Source organism: Hippocampus bargibanti, linkage group LG01 (genome assembly GCF_051943395.1).
Source record: "Hippocampus bargibanti isolate YZ-2025 linkage group LG01, ASM5194339v1, whole genome shotgun sequence".
Lineage (NCBI taxonomy): Eukaryota > Metazoa > Chordata > Actinopteri > Syngnathiformes > Syngnathidae > Hippocampus > Hippocampus bargibanti.
This window is the reverse complement of record NC_142734.1, coordinates 20,390,993-20,411,206: the sequence shown is the minus strand read 5'-3', so window position 1 is coordinate 20,411,206 and position 20,214 is coordinate 20,390,993. Positions and strand designations below refer to the sequence as shown.

Sequence of the window (20,214 nt, the reverse complement as noted above, 5' to 3'; positions counted from 1 at the left end):
CCCACGAACAAGACGGCAGTCCTAATAAATACCCTAATCTATATCCAGGAGTTGTATCATTTACCGAACCCGCTTGCACAAAGCAACAGAGAATCTACACACCCACATCTGGCATCCCTGCTGGTTTCTATCAATGCAAGGTGGCGGCTAGTTTTCACTTCACATTTCCGTGTAAAAAGTTAGCACGAAATCAACACCCCAGCGAGCTCAAGTCATGCAACGGTCTGCACTTCCCTTTCACTCTGATATCTCTCTGTGCAGGCCTGCAAATGGGTGATATGGTTCATTGTTGGGTGTACAACATAAAAACAGAGAGAAGAGTGTAAGTTAAATTTATTTTTTGAGGTAGTATTACTATCATCATCCATTTTCCCATCCGCTTTTATCCTCATAAGGGTCGGGCAGTCCTGGAGCATGTCCCAGCTTTCTTCAGGCAGTAGGCAGGGGATACCCTGAACTGGTTGCTATCCAGAGATGAACAACCATCCACGCTCACACTAACATCTCGGGACAATTTTGTGAGTGTTTAATCAGCCTTACATGCATGTTTTTGTAATGTGGAAAGAAAATACACACAGGCCCAGGGAGAGCAGATTGAACCCAAGACCCCAGGACTGGTTTGGGAGCCAATTTATACCAGCCCAAACAAGCTGATGGGCTATACAGGTGAGTGATGAGCTGTCGAGTCTCATGTACAAGGAGCAGAGCACCCTGGCTGAGGAGGCTGCCTGCCTAACATTCCTGACCTTCCATGCCTCTTTCTGTTCTTATTTGTTTCTCGGGAGTTCTACCTTTGGTCTTCTCTTCGGAAGGTGAAACGCACTCGCCATTGGGTTAAGAACGTTTGGCGATTGAGTCACATGGATTGGATTGGATTTGCCTTTATTAGTCCCACAGTGGAGAAATTTACATTTCACAGCAGCAAAGTGATGAAAGGAATGAAAGTAGAAAAAGGAAATACATGAGCTGCTGGAAAGACAGCCACTCTCGCGGCGCCGTCTTGAAGTCAAAAGAACAAAAAAAAAACTAAATAACAAACAATATGACAACACAAAGACAACATGATAAAACAAAGACACAGAGAGTCATTCATTCTTCAGGACTTGCTGTACCCTCTTTGTGATGACATGAAGCAGTTCTAGATGAAAGAGGAGACGATCAAAACGTCTTTCCACCAGTGGACCAGGTACATCATGGTGGAACGTGCACGTCGACTACAAGCTAAATGTTGAAAGCAAACACGCAGCTGTAGCATCCATTGACGAAAAGAGATTGTCTCACATCTCCTGTTCCACATAAATCTGCTTCAATTCCAAGCCGCAACAGTTCCACATACGCATCGGCGCTCTGCGCTGACGCTGCTTTCTTCTTATCGCGGGCTCCCCAAGCCATGCATCCATCCAGCCGCAGACTGTCCAACAGCACCGACCTTTCCGCTGAACAAAGCGGGGCTGTGAAGATGCTGCCCATTACAGGCGCAAAAAAGCACAATGGCCCCTTTGGTGTCCAGCGATGAGAGTCGAATGGCACCGACATTCCTCCCATTCACACTGTGAGACTAATAAAGGCAAATCCAATCCAATTGAAAAACAGTACCGACATATTCATGCTGCCGAAAAGGCACAACCGCTCAGCACAGTCTCCTCCTTGATGAATGTTGTGGTCAAAAATGCTGAAAAACAATCCGTATCCATTCCACACGACGCCCAATAACACAAGGTGACAAAAGAAAACACAAAACAAGACAAAAACAACCAAAAAAAGCAAGGCTCATGAGAGCACTTGCTGACGGCTGCCTACTCGGGCGCCATCTTGGACTTCTTTGGACATGTTCCTGCATTTTTGATCTCTTGAAAAGTGGGTGGCATAAAATGTACACCGATATGTAAATATCATCAAATAAAAGATGAAACCTTTAACTTCATATAGATCTTCTGAAATAGAAATGTCTTCCGATGCTGTACAACAAAAACAATGTATCTTGTCATTCCAGTTTTTTTTATTCATTTTTCTTTCTTTTACAATCAGCCTACAGATACCAGTAATTAGTTATGCTGGTCTACTGTCATGGCTAAAGCACAGGACACAAACATACTATCATAATGTCAGATTGACATATCGACTTTAGCAGGAAGGATCTCAATTCTTGCCTCTGTTCAAAAAGGGAGTTGAGATACACTACGTGCAAAAAAACACCAGAAAATAAAACTTAGAGACACTAAAGTATCATAGAAAGTTATTTGTTGTCATATAACACTGTTTCTATTTTAATAACATAAAGCCAGAATAGTGATTGTTTTCTGCTAGGGCAAATTCTTGTTCTTGTTCTGCTCCTTTTCTAACACATGAAGGACTCAACTTGCAAATAGGTTTGTCATCACTGTTTTCTTCCATCTCTTGTTCACGTTCACTGGCCTCTTCATCTGCGATGACCAAGTAGGTGCACCCGACAGAGAGTCTGCTGTCAAATATTCTAGATGGAAAGACAGTAGAGGGTTATAAAGTACGCATATATATTATACCTTTTGCAAAAGTATAAAGATAAACAATCAGAATCATCTTTATTGCCAAGTATGTAGAACACACAAGGAATTTGTTTCCGGTCGAACACGCTGCACTAGTATCATCAGCAAAAAAATTGCAAAGAGGCACTATACAATTCCATTTGGGCTACTGTTCAAACAGTTAATGGCTTGGGGGAAGAAGCTGTTTAAATGTCTGCTGGATTTGGTGCGCATGGATCGGTAGTGCCTGCCTGAGGGGAGTAGCTGGAAAAGGTGGTGGGCAGGGTGCGGAGGGTCCAGTATGATTATTCGCACCCTAGTTTGCAGTCTTGCAGTGTGCAAGTCCTCGAGAGTGGGTAGGGCGGTGCCAATAATTTTTTCCGCCGTCCTAACTGTCCGTTGAAGTCGGATTTTGTCCATTTTTGTGGCGGCCCCGAACCAAACAGTGATGGAAGAACACAGGATGGATTCGATGACAGCCATGTAGAAATGTTGCAGCACCTCCTGTGGCAGGCCATGCTTCTTTAGCAGCCTCAGGAAGTACATTCTCTGTTGGTGATGGAGAATAATAATTTATCATGTTTAAAAGTGCCGTGCTTTGCTGACCAACTAAACAATGGGCCTACAGTCAAAGCGCAGATGGCCACAGTAAATCTGAGTGAAACAGACACGGCAAGGTGAACTGTCGTCTCCATCAAGATTCTAGAAGGTCCGGCCTTGCACAGAATTTAGGGCTTGAGATACTCCTTTTCCACCAAAGTTATTTACGGCTTAAACATCCTGCACAAGCGCCAGATTACAAACTTATCAGTTCTTGGAAAAGACAACCAATTAAAATGTCTTATGTTTTACTGCTTGCAGCTGTTGGTGCTCAGAACGCCCAGAGGCGTGGCATTATAATCAAGAAAACTGTGTTTTACTAATATATCACTGTAATTTGCATATACTCTCAATAAATAGCTTGGCAGAGGGGCGCACAATTCAGACGTATGTCATCTGATGACTGCGTCTCCTGCCGGCAGTGGGGACAATCTTTCTGGTTCTGAGTCTCTGTCCACGGTGTCTGTCTGTCATATCTCTGACAGTTGGTTACTAGTCATGTCCATTATAATATTTTTCAAAGTGTCTCGCAACAAATCTTGTAATCTTGTTTGTGTTATTGGAAACGTCTGTAGCGTTTGAAACTCCCTCCAGAGCAAGCAATATTGAAAGACCCATGTTCAGAGTGCAAATGAATGAATGGCTAATTTCCAGGATGCCGTAAGGGTCCTAATGACTCACTCACAGACTAGGTTGTTTAATTTAACACATGGTGGGTGGGAAGGGACTCCAGAGACTCAAGTACTTAAATAGAAACAATTAAAAAGTACATTATTTTAGCCAAAAGGTTGGCCCCATACAATTTGGCTATGAAGGAGTTTGCTGTCATGTCTGACCATATTGTATCATGCTATAGAACACTAAACCGTGTACTGTCGAACAAATTACCAAACAAAATGTTTGGGCTTGGAAACAAAAGATGAAATGAGATTTTCAGGTCAGCAAAAGTAGGAGACCAGGTGGATTTAAAGACCAAATACATGAGAGCAAATCTGACATGATTTGTGGTCTTAATCTGCACGGGGGCCGGTCAGAGTCAATTTTGGTATTTTCGCAGATTCATGCAAGTGGTTACAGCATGGTTCGTTTGTCACCGCCGCGGATGTGAACACAGCTGACTTGATTCTCCGCCAAGCCATTATGGTGTTTAACTGCAACATGTTTCTATAGACTTGAAAAACAGCAGTCCTATGTGCTGTTGCCATTTAACGTTACACCATGGATCTATGCAATACCAATTCACAAACTACCCCGACTGTGTTTTAAAGATGATCTTATTCCTTTCGGATCTTGACCAAAATGTTTACTCCTCTAACCTTTAACCTTTCCATTAGTTTGATAAAGGTTCTTCTTTGTCTCTTCAGTCTATGACACATTATCCTCGAGAGACTAAGGCGTTGTCTTGTGAAAACATTAGATTGTGATGCTGTCACTCGTGCTCACTGCAGGTTGTTACTGATGTCACGAACAGTTGTTTTAGGGTACTGCATTTCTTTCCAGCTTTGTGTCATCAACAGCTGCAGTTTTCCTTGATCTACCTGTCTAACGTCTACTACCTGTGAATTATTTCTTCTTCAGGACATTCCAAATAGTTTTACAGTACTGGGTACGGACAAAGGTTGTGCAATGTCGCTAACTGATCTTCACAATTGCTTGTATTTTCCATAGACAGCCCTTTAGTATTCATCTTGGTTACCGTTGGAAGTATTAGAAATATACTTTTCCCAATTAAAAACCCAAATGTTAAAAACTCAGCTGAACGGTTAATAACCCGGACGGACAGATGTATGGGCTGGGGGGTTGGGTGGATGGATGGATGGATGGATGGATGGATGGATGGATGGATGGATGGATGGATGGATGGATGGATGGATGGATGGATGGATGCAAGCTATACCTTATGGGAATGATGGCCACGATGGAGATCAAGCTGGTTAGTATCAGGACAAAGCCAGGAAACCAAGTAAAAGTCAATTGGTAAATCTTGGCGTACAGCAAGTTAGTTCCCGCGCTGGACAATTTCAAAGACAGCTGCAGTGAAATGAGGACTTTACCTGTGGATGAAAGGAAGATCTTTTATATGACAAGATTAGTTTTTTAAGGTCAACAATACATTATCATTCAACATTTGGTTTGCAAAATCAAATTACATTGGATAACTTGCAGAAACACAGCAGTAAACAAGCAGTCGCAAATAAGTGGTAACTGGCACACGTACAAATAGATAAATGGCACCCAATCACATTGATCAGTTGCTGTTTTCAGTCATTCCGTTTTCGTTTGTGCTTATACTCACTTCCCTATTACTTTGTAAACCCTGGAATGGTGAACAGCACATCACAGGGCACACAGGCAAACAACCATCCGCACTCACATTCACACATTTAGACAATTTCGAGTCTTCAATCACTCAACATGCAATCTCTTTGAATGCGGGAGCGGGCCAGAATACAATGGAAACAACCTTCACAAGAATGGGGAGAACATTCAAACTCCAGGTCATAAATAATCAATAACTCACTGTATGAAGAACCATTCACTTGCTGGGACAGAAGAGAACAAATCAATGGAACAGGCATCAGGGAGAAGACTGCCAGGACACGAGCTAGAGAGAATGTCCCAGTGTTTATATAGGCGGACTAAATATGGTGGATTTTTTTTTTAAATACTGTGATCCCAGAATAATTTACCAATGAAGAACATGTATGTAGTGGTAGCAAAAGCCATCGGAAGCATCCCAGCAGCATTAGAGAGCAGCCCGATGGTGATCAGAGAGCTGTCACTGAGCCACCTTGATAAAATCACGGAACTCAGGAAACTTGAGATAGTAATCAGGAAGCCAGACGCATTCCCATAGCTAACCTGCAGGAATCACATGTGTCAGAGTTAGAGCATGCACGAATAATTGTGTTGAATCTGGCCATTACCATGAAAATTAGCATCTGTCCGATTTTCAAGTTTCTCTGAATGATTATCCATGGGGAGTGTACTCGGCGCCATTTTGATTATCCTTTTGGATGTAACGTGAATTTAATGTCATACAATGTGCTTCCTATTAGCACTTACTCATGAGGTGTGATTATTTCTTTTTAAGCACACACATGAACACTGCCGAAGGACAGCGGGAAGGACATTTAAAATTGACTCACCTGCGTCACATTCCAGTGAAGAGGCTCCATTAACTGAAATAAGACCAGAATGTTTCTCGTTGAAGAATCGACCGCGTTGTAGAGCAGAGCTGACACCCACAGCAGTATTATGTTGACAACTTTGTGTGGATGTTCACATGTAGCATCGTTGTTGGCTGTCATCAAGGTCTTGTTATCACACAATGCTCCTGCCTGCATGCAATTTATTTAATTTCATTGTCAATGACACAAAGATTAGACATGTCAACAGGTGAAATTGCCGTCTGATGTCTTTGTGTCGTCAGCTTTTTGGGCAACTTACAGTAAAGTCTCAATATATCGATATCGGATATATCGATAGTCCCGGTTATATCGATACTATTTCTATGCACGCACGGAGAAAATTACATGCAAACAGGGTCGGATATATCGATAGTCCCGATTATATCGATATTTTTTTGGACTCCCTTGAATATCGATATAACGAGACTTTACTGTATTTCTAAGGCCAGTGAATGAGCAACGAAACACTCGCCTGTAGAAAGAAGATCACGTAGATCATGCAGGACCCATGAAACAGAACACATATCAGCAAGGTGACAACACCTGGTCTCAGGGTTGTACTGGAGAAATTGTACAAGTGTCCTGCCGTCACACAGCCCACAATACCAGATAGTCCACTGATAAACTCTGCTCTCATCAATAGTTTGGATCTGTCATGCCTTGTACATCCAAGAGATAACAGAGTCATGATACCACTCCAGAAGACAGTGGAGCCCCCACACAACGCACTGATGATCACCTCCACCCACAAGATTTTGAGCGGCCAGTCCAATATCAGCATGAAGAGCACCACAAGCCGGGACAAGATGAGACCCAGAAGTGGGAGCATAATCAGGCTTTTCCTCCAGCCCATGTCTCCGAGCCATCCCAGAAAAAGGCCAGGAATGATGGGAACCAGTTGACTCAGGACTCTGTAACTCATGAAGAAGCTGGACACAGAGATCTGCCAACTGTCTTCCAAACGGGATAGGTTGGTATCCGATTGGCTTGTAGCATTTATGTAACGTTCCTTCATCACCATTGGAAGAACAGTTAAGAAGAAGGCATTTCCTAACTGAACACCCGCTGCCACGAGCTGGATGCTCCATAGTAAGTGGTCTCTGTGCATACCTGTGAGTGAATGAGACAAATGTGTGAAGTGAAGCTTTGTCAACGCCTGCGTAAAGATACGCCTGTCATGTTCCAACTCTGGCTCTTACACTGGTGGCGTAGCATATTATGTATCTTTTGTCTGCTTAAATAAACATTCACATGCCATTCGTAAGCATAAAGGTTAAGAATAAATGTGTCATTACATTATACGTATGTATCGATATACTTTTTTTAGGTATCTAGTTTTTACTGTACTGTTTATTGAAAATGTCTCTGTAAATTTATAAATGGGCATATGTACTCCCTTCTCCCTACTTCGTCAAATTAGTTTAGGAGTCTTTTCTACATAATGTAAAAAAAACACCGTAACAGGACCGTGATAAAAAGGACATGAAGTTGAATGGTAACACATTCCGAGAAGCAAGTTATTTCTCATTCATGTCCTTATTTGAGATATTTGGTGTTGTTTAACACACAATGATACAGCCATTTCAAAAAAATTGAACATGTAACATGTAACAGTAATTTCATCTGTGCTGTATGTCATGCATATTAGCATATTTGACAATAAAGCTGACTTTGACTTTGTTATTCCAAGTTAGCAGTTGCTGCATATAAAATCGCAATCTTTGCGAGTGAGTACAAAACTTTGTGAGGGAAAGCTTTTTTTTTTTCTGTCACTTCAGAATCTGCGTCAAAAACTATTAAGTCACAAATGAAAATATTAACTGTTTGATTACAAAAAAAAAACTACCTGGGTTTTTAATGTTAGCAACAATGAACAAGTTTTAGTTCTGCAGTCATTCACTTATGAAGTTTGTATTCATACCCCAAATATGCTACATTTCCAATAAATGTCAAAACATTCTTTAATCTTATTGACTATCAGATGTATTAGATATCAGAATCATCTTTATTAGCAAAGTGTGTAGAACAAACAAGGAATATGTCCCCGGTAGAACACGCTGCTATAAAGCATGTTTATGGTATTGAATCCGTGGTCAGGGTCTCATTCCCCAGCCACTCAGTTCCAAACCATGATACATTTAAAAAAAAATTAAATGTCTGTGCAGCAGTTTATTTTTTAGATGTTTATGTTAAACTCAAAAACAGAAGAAAAAGGAAGTCTAAAATTGTTTAAGTCAAATGTGATGCTTAGGAATGTTTTTGCTTAAAACGCTCAGTGTCTGCTTTCATGGAGGAAATTGTGACGTATAAATGATCAGGAGCCTGAAATTTGTGTGTCCATTGTTCCCAACAATTCAAAACACGTTCATCCTTTGCCTTTTTGATGTGTGCAATAAATCGACACTTAATATTTAACAATTCTATGAATTTCACCCATTTGTTCATCTGCACAACAATGACTAAATCTACATTTATGAAGCAATCAGTCAAAAAACTAGACACTTTTCTAATGAAAGCCTTGTTTATTGATTGTAGTCAATGAACAGCGACAAATGCTCTAAAGGGCATGGATGGCCTTCCAGCGGGACAGAGGTCCTTTATTGGGGATGTACTTCACCCCACAGCCATCAGGAATGACACGCTTTTCAGCCATCATCTCATCAAAGTCGCAGGCATTAAACTTGGTGAAGCCATACTTCTTGGAGATATGAATCTGAACAGAGAACAAAAAGACAGCAATGACCCAAAAACCTGAAGAATAACGGATAAAAATTGCTTTGTCTCAGTGGTCCCTTCAAGAATTCAGCACCTCACAGCTGAGGACATACACAAACCAACGAGTTGTTCTTTGCAGCCTTTGCACACCAGATATGCACTGCAGCAAGACCAGTTTTAATAAGCTGCATTATTCTTTGATAAATGTACAGTATAGTACAATAGACAAGTGCATTTGTGCTACAATTGAATTTAATAAAGTGACATATGTATACCTTCTGGCGGCCGGGGAACTTGAACTTGGCTCTCCGCAAGGCTTCAACGACATGCTCCTTGTTCTGGGCCTTAGTGCGCACAGACATGATCACCTGACCGATGTGCACTCGGGCCACGGTGCCCTGTGGCTTACCAAAAGCACCACGCATTCCTGTCTGGAGCCTAAAACCAAAAAGGGGGCAATTCAGCTTTGGGGTTATTTGAGACCATCAATACACCTGAATAGCACCTACCTGTCAGCTCCGGCGCAGGACAACATTTTGTTGATGCGGATGACGTGGAAAGGATGCAGACGCATGCGGATGTGGAAACCATCCTTACCGCAGGTCTTCACCATGTACTTGTTAGCACAGATACGGGCCGCCTCCAGAGCTGCAAGACCACAATCCACCAAAGCGATAGTAATGATATTGCCTTAACTTACGGTTCAACAAATAACTGAAAAAAAAAAAAAAAAAAAACTAAAACCACAAAAGCCACAAATCACTCAGTAATGATAGTGACATTGATTTTGTGAAGAGGAGGACATTAATGAAGCAATGTTTTCTTTTGAGCAAGGTCGCTTCAGGGAGTTGATGCTCGAAAACCAGGGCAGTCTCTCCATTTGCAGCTCAGTGCTTTCACATTTGTCAAATCGTGCCGAACTTTGGTGTTCGCATTAGCGACTCAATATATTCTGCATCCAGGTGAGGGAAGAAAGCAAAAAGGCCTGACCATTTCTCACCTTCAGAGGAGAGCTGCTCATATTCATCAGAGACCATGTGTCCACACAGGGGAAACTCATCCACCTTGGCCTTCTTCCTGCCCAAGTCAAAGATCCTGATTTTGGGATCTTAAAAAAATTAAAAAACAATCATGCATAGTATTTTGTGTGACAAAATTATCAATAAGTGTAGAAATGGTAATTCTTCTACAGAGTATCATCTGGGAACGTGTCTCAATGATCCCTTTGAGTACTCAGCACCTCACAGCTGAGAACATACACTAACCAAAGAATTTATGTCTGCAGCCTTTGCACACTATAAATGCACCACAGCAAGTATAGTCGGCTTAATAAACTGCAGGGTGGGCTGTAAGCCCACTATCTTCAGACACGACACCGACAGTCAGTCAACGGTCAGCAATTTTGGAAAAATAAGCCATTTGTGATTGTATATCTTGCTATTCAGATTGCAGTTTAATATGTAAATATTTTGTCATGGTACACTTTCAAGAAAGGCAGTTAATTTAACTCCTGTAAACAAATCTGTAGCTTCATCGCTACGCAACGTTTCGTGTCACCTGACACAATGACATGAGCTTAATACTTCATAGTTTCCGAAGGTGCATTTTGTTTCAGTGTGATGTATACAGATGGGACGATTTAATCAGCCCTTCAACCAACAATATTCACTTTTAAAAGAGAAAATGAACGACTCACCGGGCACACCCCTACAGAAGCGGGACTTTGGATAAGGCTTGTTCTTGCAATACCTATAGCTACAGAGAAGGCATTGGACAAATGGGGTCATCACTGATCAACAATTATGAGACACAGACGAGGGCGAGTTGTTTATTTTAAAAATAAATTAATCTGAAGAATTCACAGGATATGTAGAACACCCAACACCGCTTGTACATCGCCATTTGTCTATTTCATCCCAAATCTAGTCTCCGCGGACTTGAGTACTATGGGCTTATATTATTCTTACGATTTTTTTAAAAAGAAGAAGCAAAATTTAGAACTGAGAACAGTTTCTACATTCCGGATTAACTCGTTTTACGCGACGAGCGCCAATAAAACATACAAAATGTGAACGACAGATATATGATAAGAAATAACGCCGATGTGAATTTGTACGTTTAATTAATCATGACAGTGCACGCTTCAAACTTCAGTCAGGGGTAGTCTCACGCCGGTATGTTAGCATAACGCTAGCTTTTGGCTAGGTTACACCAGTTTAATCGGTTTCTATTCCGCCACTAAATGATAGCGTTATAAAAACGTAATTGCCACCGCAGTGAAACAGGAAAAAAAGAAGTAGGGATTTTCAAGAAGACGAGGACCCAGGAACATTTAAGGCAGAAGGCCGAGGGAGCAAGCACATGTTGCAAGGTAGCCATTTTAACTGCGCCTGCTCCGCCGTGGCCCTGACTCGTAAAAAGAGACAACTTACCAGCGGGCTGGACGCCGGCCCATGATTGCAATCTGGAAATTAACAAACAAATAAACGTCATAAAGGTGGTGTTGGTCGCCGTGTTTCGAAAAGTACTGACATTTATCAAATTTGCTTCTGAGTAGAAGAAAATGCGACGCGACACGCACTCACCTAATGGAGGAAAGGAAGTTAGATGTACTTCCGGCTCGTCATCGGGAAACGAAAGTTGCCAATATATTTCTTAATTTGACATCTGACACAAAAACGTAATTTTTTATCCGGACTGGGTTTGAGTGTTTGACGTAAACAAGTTTTAGACGAAAAAAAATTACTGCGTTCAATATGTTTGAAGTCGGCCGTCTTTTTTTTCAATCATTAACTCTGGGGGGTGTAGTTTTAACTGAGCAAGACCTGTCGTCATCGGTGGAAATTCGCTTCTCAAGAATGACGAAATAGAGATTTTTTTTTGTGCATTTACTTATGAATTGATTTATCTTTCTTTGTCACACCGGTTATAATGCCCGCGAAATTTGAGCTATTTTACATTACAGGAGATATTTTTTCTAAGCACCGTTTAAAATACAGTATATTTATTTTTCATTCTTTCACAGTAAATTACAGTACAGTACAGTGGATGAAAAGAAGGGCGAATCTAGATTTGGATGTTGACCAGTTCGGTGTCAGACCTTATGACGGGTTAGGGGCCGTCACATTATGCTCCTCGGCACACGCGCACACACACGTTTCTATTTTAGTTTAAAATGATTCACAGTTAAATAATTTGTAATGAACTCCCTGATTTTGTGTGTCACGTCCGCTCAAGGAGTGGTGACAGAACTCGAGGGATGACGGGAGGTAGTAAAGGTTGGATCCGAAATACTCGGTGGAGACAGTGATTCAATAAAAGTCTTTACTGAGATACATGAGGCAAAACAGAAAATCAGGCAAAGGAGGAGAACGACGAAACAGACCTGCAGGCGGCTGGGTGACAGGGAACTTCCTAAAATACACCGGCACTAACCGAACGGTAAGGGTGGCTTTTATAGCCAGAAGGCACATTTAAGGAAATGGGGAACAGGTGCGTGAGTCCGGAGAGCAGGGAGGGGAGGGGCCCGCTCCTGTCGTTGACGAGGAAGTGACAGTGCCCCCCCCCCCCCTCAATGGACGCCTCCTGGCGGCCCACCCGGTTTTGGAGCAGTGAGCTAAATGGAATGCTCGGGTGAGACCACTGACGTTCTTCGGGCCCACAGCCCTCCCAATCGACCAGGTACTGCACTCCCCTGCCCATGCGCCTAGAGTCCAGTATCTCCTGCACGGTGTAGACAGGACCGCCGTCCACCATCCGGGGGCGGGGGGGATATCGGAGCCAGGGTGCTGGTCTCCACAGGCTTGAGGAGGGAGACGTGGAAGACCGGGTGGATCCTCATCGTGGGCGGCAGCCGGAGCTTCACCGAGACCGGGCTGAGGATGGCCTCGATGGGGAAGGGACCAGTGAACCGTGGCCCCAGTTTGGCCGAGTTCCCGGCCAACCGGAGGTCCCTCGTGGACAGCCACATCTCCTGCCCGACCTGGTAATTGGGTGCCTGGCGGCGACGACGACCCGCAATCAGTTGGTTCCGGGGCGCTGTGCGCGACAAGGCGGCTCTGGTCTCCTTCCACACTCGATGAGCCCGTCTCAGGTGGTGTTCGATCGACGGGTCCTCCACCTGGCCCTCCTAGGTGGGGAACAGAGGTGGCTGATAACCACAGGCGGACATGAACGGGGACCGACCTGTGGCCGTGGAGACCAGGGTGTTGTGGGCGTACTCCACCCATGGCAAGTGGAGGGCCCACAACGCGGGACTGTGAAGGCACACACACCGGAGAGCCGCCTCCAGGTCCTGGATCCTTCTCTCCGTCTGGCCGTTGGTCGGGCGATGGTAGCCAGACGAAAGGCTCGCCGACGCCCCTAGGAACCGACAGAAACGTTTCCATACCTTGGACACGAACTGCGGTCCCCGTTCCGACACGCCGGAATCCCGTGGAGACGGACGACGTGGTTAACCAGGAGTTGAGCCGTCTCGATGGCGGACGGCAACCTGGTTAACAGGATGAAGTGGGCCGACTTTGAGAAGCGGTCCACAACGGTGAGAACGACCGTCTTGCCACGGGACAGGGGGAGACCTGTAATGAAGTTGGCGGAGATACGCTGACGGGTATGGCTGTCCACGAGGCACCTCCGGTTGGCCGGGACCTCGGCTAAACTGGGGCCACGGTTCACTGGTCCCTTCCCCATCGAGGCCCTCCTCAGCCCGGTCTCGGAGACGCTCCGGCTGCCGCCCACGATGAAAATCCACCCGGCCTTCCACATCTCCCTCCTCAAGCCAGTGGAGACCAGCACCCTAGCTCCCACACCCGCCCCTCCGCCTCCCCCGGATGTTGGACGACGGCCCTGTCTACACCGTGCGGGAGATACTGGACTCGAGGCGCATGGGCAGGGGAGTACAGTTGGGAGGGCTATGGGCACGAAGAACGTCAGTGGGTCCCCCGTTCCTGGATCCTCGACCCATCACTCACCCGGGCATTCCATGTGGCTCACCCTTCCAAACCGGGTGGGCCGCCAAGAGGCGTCCATTGAGGGGAGGGCACTGTCACATCCTCGTCGTCGCCAGGAGCGAGCCCCTCCCCTCCTGTCTCTTCCTCCTCTGCTCCTTGAGCGGGCCTCTCCCCTCCCGGCTCACCTGACTCGCGCACCTGTTCCCCATTTCCTTGATTGTGCCTTCTGGCTATAAAAGCCTCACTTACCGCTCTGTCGTTGTCGGTGTATTCTTGGAAGTCCCCCGTCACCCTTCCGCACGCAGGTCTGTTTGCCGTTGCCCTCCTTCCTTGTTCTTGACTTTCTGTTATGTTTGATGTGCCTCAGTAAAGACTCTTTATTGGAATCACTGTCTCCACCGTGTATTTCGGATCCGATCCTTACTACCTTCCGTCATCCCTCAAGTATTGTCACCACGCCTCGATCGGACGTGACAGGTAGGAACTGCAAAGTTCGGGCCGGGACTCCCGGACGGCCAATACCCATGACTCGGCCTGGCCTGTCAGCAGGCTGGTGATGAAAGCCACTTTAGCCTCATCGCTAACGAAGGCGGAGGGTTGTTGTTCAAAAACCAGCAAGCACTGCATAAAGAATTGAGCACAGCGCCCGGGTTTGCCTTCGTAGCGTGAGGGGTGTGGCAGTGAGGGCTCGCGACTACTCACGGGGGGGGGAGGAGGTGGCCATCAGGGTAGCGAGTCGTGTCTCGACCTCCTGTAGGCGTTGAGCCAGCGAGGACGCGATGTGGCGGTTCTCCGCGATCGCTTGCGCCAGCTGGCTCGAACGCTCCTCCTGATGAGCTAAGGCAGATACGAATTTGTCTCCACCGGCGAGATCCATAGTTGGGCGGTATATTATGTCACGTCCGCTCGAGGAGTGGTGACAGAACTCGAGGGACGACGGGAGGTAGTAAAGGTTGGATCCGAAATACTCGGTGGAGACAGTGATTCAATAAAAGTCTTTACTGAGATACATGAGGCAAAACAGAAAATCAGGCAAAGGAGGAGAACAACGAAACAGACCTGCGTGCGGCTGGGTGACGTGGAACTTCCGAGAATACACCGGCACTAACTAAGGGTGGCTTTTATAGCCAGAAGGTACCATTAAGGAAATGGGGAACAGGTGCGTGAGTCCGGAGAGCAGGGAGGGGAGCGGCCCGCTCCAGGAGCCGAGGACGAAGAGACAGGAGGGGAAGGGCACGCTCCTGGCGTCGACCAGGATGTGACATTGTGGGGTGCTCTTGTTCACTTAAATTGTTCACACAGGTTTGAGACACCCACATTATTATGAGGGTAATATGAATAAAAATTAATAGATGGAAAATTCAGAAAACTTCAAAATATTGTATTATCGTCTTGCGAATCCAATGTCCCTGTTCGTCTGAGAGGATGTCTATCTATAAAATTTCCAACAAGGGGCAGTATTGTACCATGGAATTGCAATACAGCACTGTTTCTCGTAGTCTTTGTGCTATATTTACGCATTACTGAGGAGTAATGATTTCATCTTGAACTTTTGCTAATGCAAAAACAATTGAAGGAATGCGAGGAATATGAAATCGGAAATGTGCCACGAAATTACTCTACCAAACACAACGTTCTATCCCTGAAGATACCTTAAATATGCCTGCCCAGATGTCATACTTTGTTTTCTATCGAATTATCGGTCACTTTGTGATGCATCTACACATACCTTTTAATGCTCTGTAATTTGGTGGTAAACACAAAGTACTTTTGTGTGGGGGGAATTTTAACTGGATTAGTGAGTCACAACTCTTATTTTAATCTCCATCCTGGGCTACCAATGAGTGAACTCCGACTGGGATACCTGTAGAGTCTCAATGTGAAGGTCATCTATCAGTTTTGGGTCACTGCCATATCTTGTCTAATCCTGTTTTGTGTGAAACTCGCCAGACTTTCCTGTCTGACGGGCAAGGATGACATTCTGAAGCATTCAAGGGAGCAAGCACCAAAAATATTCCTTCAGTGAGCGTTTGATTCTAGTGAGCTGCAGTGATGGGGAAACACAGACACATACAGTACCGGTACTTTCGGGTGTGGTTGATAACACTTCATGTGAAAACGGAAATGTGTGCACTTCATGTGATCTTTCCCGGGGTGTTGTTTGTAAGGCACAAGGTAAGTAGAAGGGTCAAGGTCAATTCCGGTTTACTCAATAAAAACCAGAGAGGGGAAAAAAATCTGAGCATTCGATGTACAATATTTGTACGGGAGGTTTTAGGTAGAAGAGGATTGAAATGTGGACCAGTATCTTAAAAAGCTCTAGGCTTTTGTAACATTTTAAATATTTCTCTCTATTATCGCCATATGTCAGCCAGTAAAAACAATCTATTAAATATCAAGATAAACTACATTTTGTTGTTGAAAGTCCATTAATTAGATTTTTACAATTACATGAATACCTATAGTTTAACATTACCTATACAACAGTCACCGACTGCCACAGTGCAAAGTGCCAGCTACCCTCATTGTATTACTTTATGTGCAATAAAATCTACAAGCAAATAAATACATCACTAAATTAATTATTTTTCATTTATTGCACACTTAAAGGACAACCGACGTCACTTTTTTGTTTCCTGACATCAGAAAAACGTTTTATAGCATCTAAAATACCCAAAACACGCATGATATTTTTATTTAAATGCAAAACAACAATAAAAATGACTTAAAGTGTCCAAAATCTGCAAAAAATTGAGCTGAGAATTGGGCATTTTCAGAAAGTCCCGCCCCCAGTTCGTGACATCACGCCAAGACATCTTGCATTGCTGGAGAATCAAAACAATGGCTTCAGATTCGGAAAATATGCTTTCTTGTTCCGCATCCAGTTATGAATATGATTCAAATAGTTCTGAAGAGGAAAGCATACATGTTTGCAATCGATTAAATAATTTATTCCGTGCCATTTTGAGGCAACATTGGGGGGAAATGGATCACCAATAAAGAGGCAGAAAATGGCGACCAACCTCCTGTGAGGAATTAATCAGCCCGTTTCCACAGGTTGATAAATTCCTTCCATGGAGATCGGTCGCCCTCTTCTGGTGGCTTTTTGGTGCAACACGAGGTTTGCAGACCAAACAAGTACAGCAAAATGCATTGACGTGATGGAAGGACTGCTACAATGTGTCTTTTTTTCAGTCAGGGGCGTTCCTTCAGTGACGTCATGTACAGACTCGTCACCAACTCAAAAACAAGACTTCCGGAATATTCAGCGCGAGTCTTAAAACGTAAAATATAGCTATATGCGGTGGAATCTCTGTAAAATACGCTCAGTAGAAGTCATTTGAAGCCATTTTACAAATTATGGACACAACTTGTCCGGAGACGTCAGTTGTCCTTTAAACATGTATTACAGTAAAGTCTCGTTATATCGATATCGGTTATATCGATAGTACTGCTTATTACGATACTATGTACAGTCTTGTTTATAGAATGGTTTTTGCACATCTACATTTGCACAGTATACAGTTGACATTTTTATTTTGTTATGCTTAGAATATCTTGTTTTCTATCTTTTCACTCCCACCCCAACCCCATCCCTCTTCAATTGCTGCTGTGGACTGCAAATTTCCCCATTGCGGGACGAATAAAGGTATTCTGATTCTGATTCTGACTATTTCTATGAACGCAAGGAGAAAATTTACATGCCGCAGGATCGGATATATCGATAGTCCGGTAATATCGATATTTTTTCCGAGTCTTACTGGTCGTATCGGCCCTATTTATATATCCCTAATGTCTAGACATGGCGGCGCCGGACACAGCTATGATAGGTCCCTACTATCAGGTTGGGGGGAGCAGAGGACCACTCCCTGTGGCCCCACATATCAGGAGAGCACTCACTAACTGTGGGTACGCTCAGTGGTCATTCAACAAATGTCAGAAAGAATAGGGAATCAAACCAAAAATTCTCAAGATACAAAAAGGAGAGGAGTAGCAGTAACTTACATTGCAGGTGTCATGATCTGGTTGGCGACCAACGGGGGGCGCTGTCGGCCCCGCCTGCACCTGCACAGGTGCTGGTCGTCCCGATCAGATTGGCGGGTAGCGACGTCAGCCCTGCCGGCACCCTCGCAGGTGCTGGTCGTTATAATCAATAACACTTAAAAGGACACCTGGCACGATCATCCGGTGCCGATTCATTGTTTGTTTGCTGCTTGGTTGCAGCATGCATCGTGTACGTGTTTGTTTAACCTTGGCGAGCTTTTACTTTTGGTCTTCTTTTGCTACTTTGTATTTTTTTCCATTCAGATCATTTTGATGTTTTACATTTTGTTCCTGCTGACTTTATTTTAATACAATTTGTCAAACAACCTCCTGCTCCCTCCTGCCTGCTTTTTGGGATCCGAACCCGCCATCACCACCTCGCAAAACGTGATAGAATGAATCGGCCAACCATCGGATCCCACAGGTACATCGGACCCGTCTCATTTCCACCCTGTGCCTGGCAATGCTACGTCCACGTTAGCGCAAGCCTCGTCGAGTTTGAATTGCGTCACTCGACGAGCCGCAACGTCCACGTAAATGTCCGGCCGAGACCTCCTTCCAGGTGGCCGTCCAGGGTGACACTGGGTGACTGGCATTGCACGCCCACGTCCAGCCACGCTGTCGTCGTGCATGACGAATTGAGTCTCATCCACGACGAGCCGTGCAACGTCCGCGTCAACGTCAGTCCGAGACCCCACTCGCCGCTGGATCCCGGAGCGGCTCTGGACTGGTCTCGTTACCCCGGAGCCGGGCAGTTCACGCCCACGTCGGCGTCCGGCCGAGACCTGGTCCCATACGGCCGTACGGGGTGCCATTCTGCGCCTGGCAGTTCGACGTCCACGCAGAGCCATGGGCCGTCGCGTGAACGTGCGAGAGGGATCGCACTCACGCCCACGACGCTCCGTGCCGCGTCTTCGTCCACCCCAGGCCGAGTCCCGTTCCCATCAGGCCGCCGCCCGTCGTATGCTGGAGAGGCAGCGGTTGCCCTCTCCACCGACCGTTCCCTGGCGAGTGGACCTTTTTGGGAGACTGTTGGGACTTCTGGAAGCAGCCCCTTGAAGGGGGGGTACTGTCATGATCTGGTTGGCGACCAACGGGGGGCGCTGTCGGCCCCGCCTGCACCTGCACCGGTGCTGGTCGTCCCGATCAGATTGGCGGGTCGCGACGTCAGCCCTGCCGGCACCCTCGCAGGTGCTGGTCGTTATAATCAATAACAATTAAAAGGACACCTGGCACGATCATCCGGTGCCGATTCATTGTTTGTTTGCTGCTTGGTTGCAGCATGCATCGTGTACGTGTTTGTTTAACCTTGGCGAGCTTTTACTTTTGGTCTTCTTTTGCTACTTTGTATTTTTTCCATTCAGATCATTTTGATGTTTTACATTTTGTTCCTGCTGACTTTATTTTAATACAATTTGTCAAACAACCTCCTGCTCCCTCCTGCCTGCTTTTTGGGATCCGAACCTGCCATCACCACCTCGCAAACCGTGACAGCAGGAGTTTCTGAAAAACTAGAAAGAGTCCTTTGGCAACACAAAATTCCTACTTATTTCAAACCGATATACACGTTAAGGCAAAAATTAGTGCATCCAAAAGATAGGCTGCCAAATGAAAAACAAAGTAATGTAGTTTATTCAATACATTGTAAGAATGAAAATTGTAAGAAGCAGTACATTGGGGATAATTTGGGAACAAATTCTCAAAAAAAGACTTTATCAACATCGCAGGGATAATACAAGTGGGCCTCAATCGGCAGTACATTTGCACCTAAAAGCTAGCAACCACTCATTGACGACAATGAGGTTAACATCTTAGCGAAAGAACATAGATGGTTTGAAAGGCGAGTAAAAGAAGCGATTCTCATAAAACAACAAAATCCTTCATTAAACCGGTCTGGTGGGGTGAGGTTCAATTTGGATCGTTCATACAATAGCCTGCTTAGGCAAAACAGGTTAGACAACATTTGTAATGCTGATGAGGTGATACCGGAGGGAGGGGGGCAAACAGGCCAGTCGTTAGTCAGGAATGTAGGAACAATCAGTGGGGCTACAGGGAATGGTCCTCTGCTCCCCCCTACCTGAGAGTAGGGACCTATCATAGCTGTGTCCGGCGCCGCCATGTCTGGACATTAGGGATATATAAATAAGGTCAATACGACCAGTCAGACTTTAGTTCGCTGACGAAGCCTCTTGGATAGGAGGCGAAACGTCC

The 20,214-nt window shown here is 44.9% G+C and overlaps 2 protein-coding genes, 1 long non-coding RNA gene and 2 other non-coding genes across 5 annotated transcripts; 1 reads left to right on the top strand and 4 right to left on the bottom strand.

The window, feature by feature from the left end:
• Nucleotides 1-2: 2 nt before the first annotated feature.
• LOC148903459 (uncharacterized) lies at nt 3-2,238 on the top strand. Its single transcript, XR_016115852.1, has 3 exons — nt 3-140; nt 262-322; nt 396-2,238. It is a non-coding gene; the product is annotated as an uncharacterized LOC148903459 (long non-coding RNA).
• An 8-nt stretch (nt 2,239-2,246) lies between these two features.
• slc46a2 (solute carrier family 46 member 2) lies at nt 2,247-8,129 on the bottom strand. The gene is made up of 6 exons (XM_089003195.1): nt 6,764-8,129; nt 6,254-6,441; nt 5,795-5,966; nt 5,626-5,709; nt 5,002-5,158; nt 2,247-2,473 (listed from the first exon to the last, which is right to left on the bottom strand). The coding sequence occupies exons 1-6, from the start codon at nt 7,401-7,403 to the stop codon at nt 2,263-2,265; spliced, it is 1,452 nt and encodes a 483-aa protein (XP_088859321.1). The 5' UTR covers nt 7,404-8,129; the 3' UTR covers nt 2,247-2,262.
• A 668-nt stretch (nt 8,130-8,797) lies between these two features.
• rpl10 (ribosomal protein L10) lies at nt 8,798-11,542 on the bottom strand. Its single transcript, XM_089003146.1, has 6 exons — nt 11,443-11,542; nt 10,707-10,765; nt 10,011-10,118; nt 9,520-9,658; nt 9,286-9,448; nt 8,798-9,008 (listed from the first exon to the last, which is right to left on the bottom strand). The coding sequence occupies exons 1-6, from the start codon at nt 11,463-11,465 to the stop codon at nt 8,853-8,855; spliced, it is 648 nt and encodes a 215-aa protein (XP_088859272.1). The 5' UTR covers nt 11,466-11,542; the 3' UTR covers nt 8,798-8,852.
• Nucleotides 9,071-9,201, bottom strand: LOC148903457 (small nucleolar RNA SNORA70). Its single transcript, XR_016117695.1, has one exon. It is a non-coding gene; the product is annotated as a small nucleolar RNA SNORA70 (small nucleolar RNA).
• LOC148903456 (small nucleolar RNA SNORA70) lies at nt 10,217-10,350 on the bottom strand. Its single transcript, XR_016117688.1, has one exon. It is a non-coding gene; the product is annotated as a small nucleolar RNA SNORA70 (small nucleolar RNA).
• Nucleotides 11,543-20,214: the final 8,672 nt, after the last annotated feature.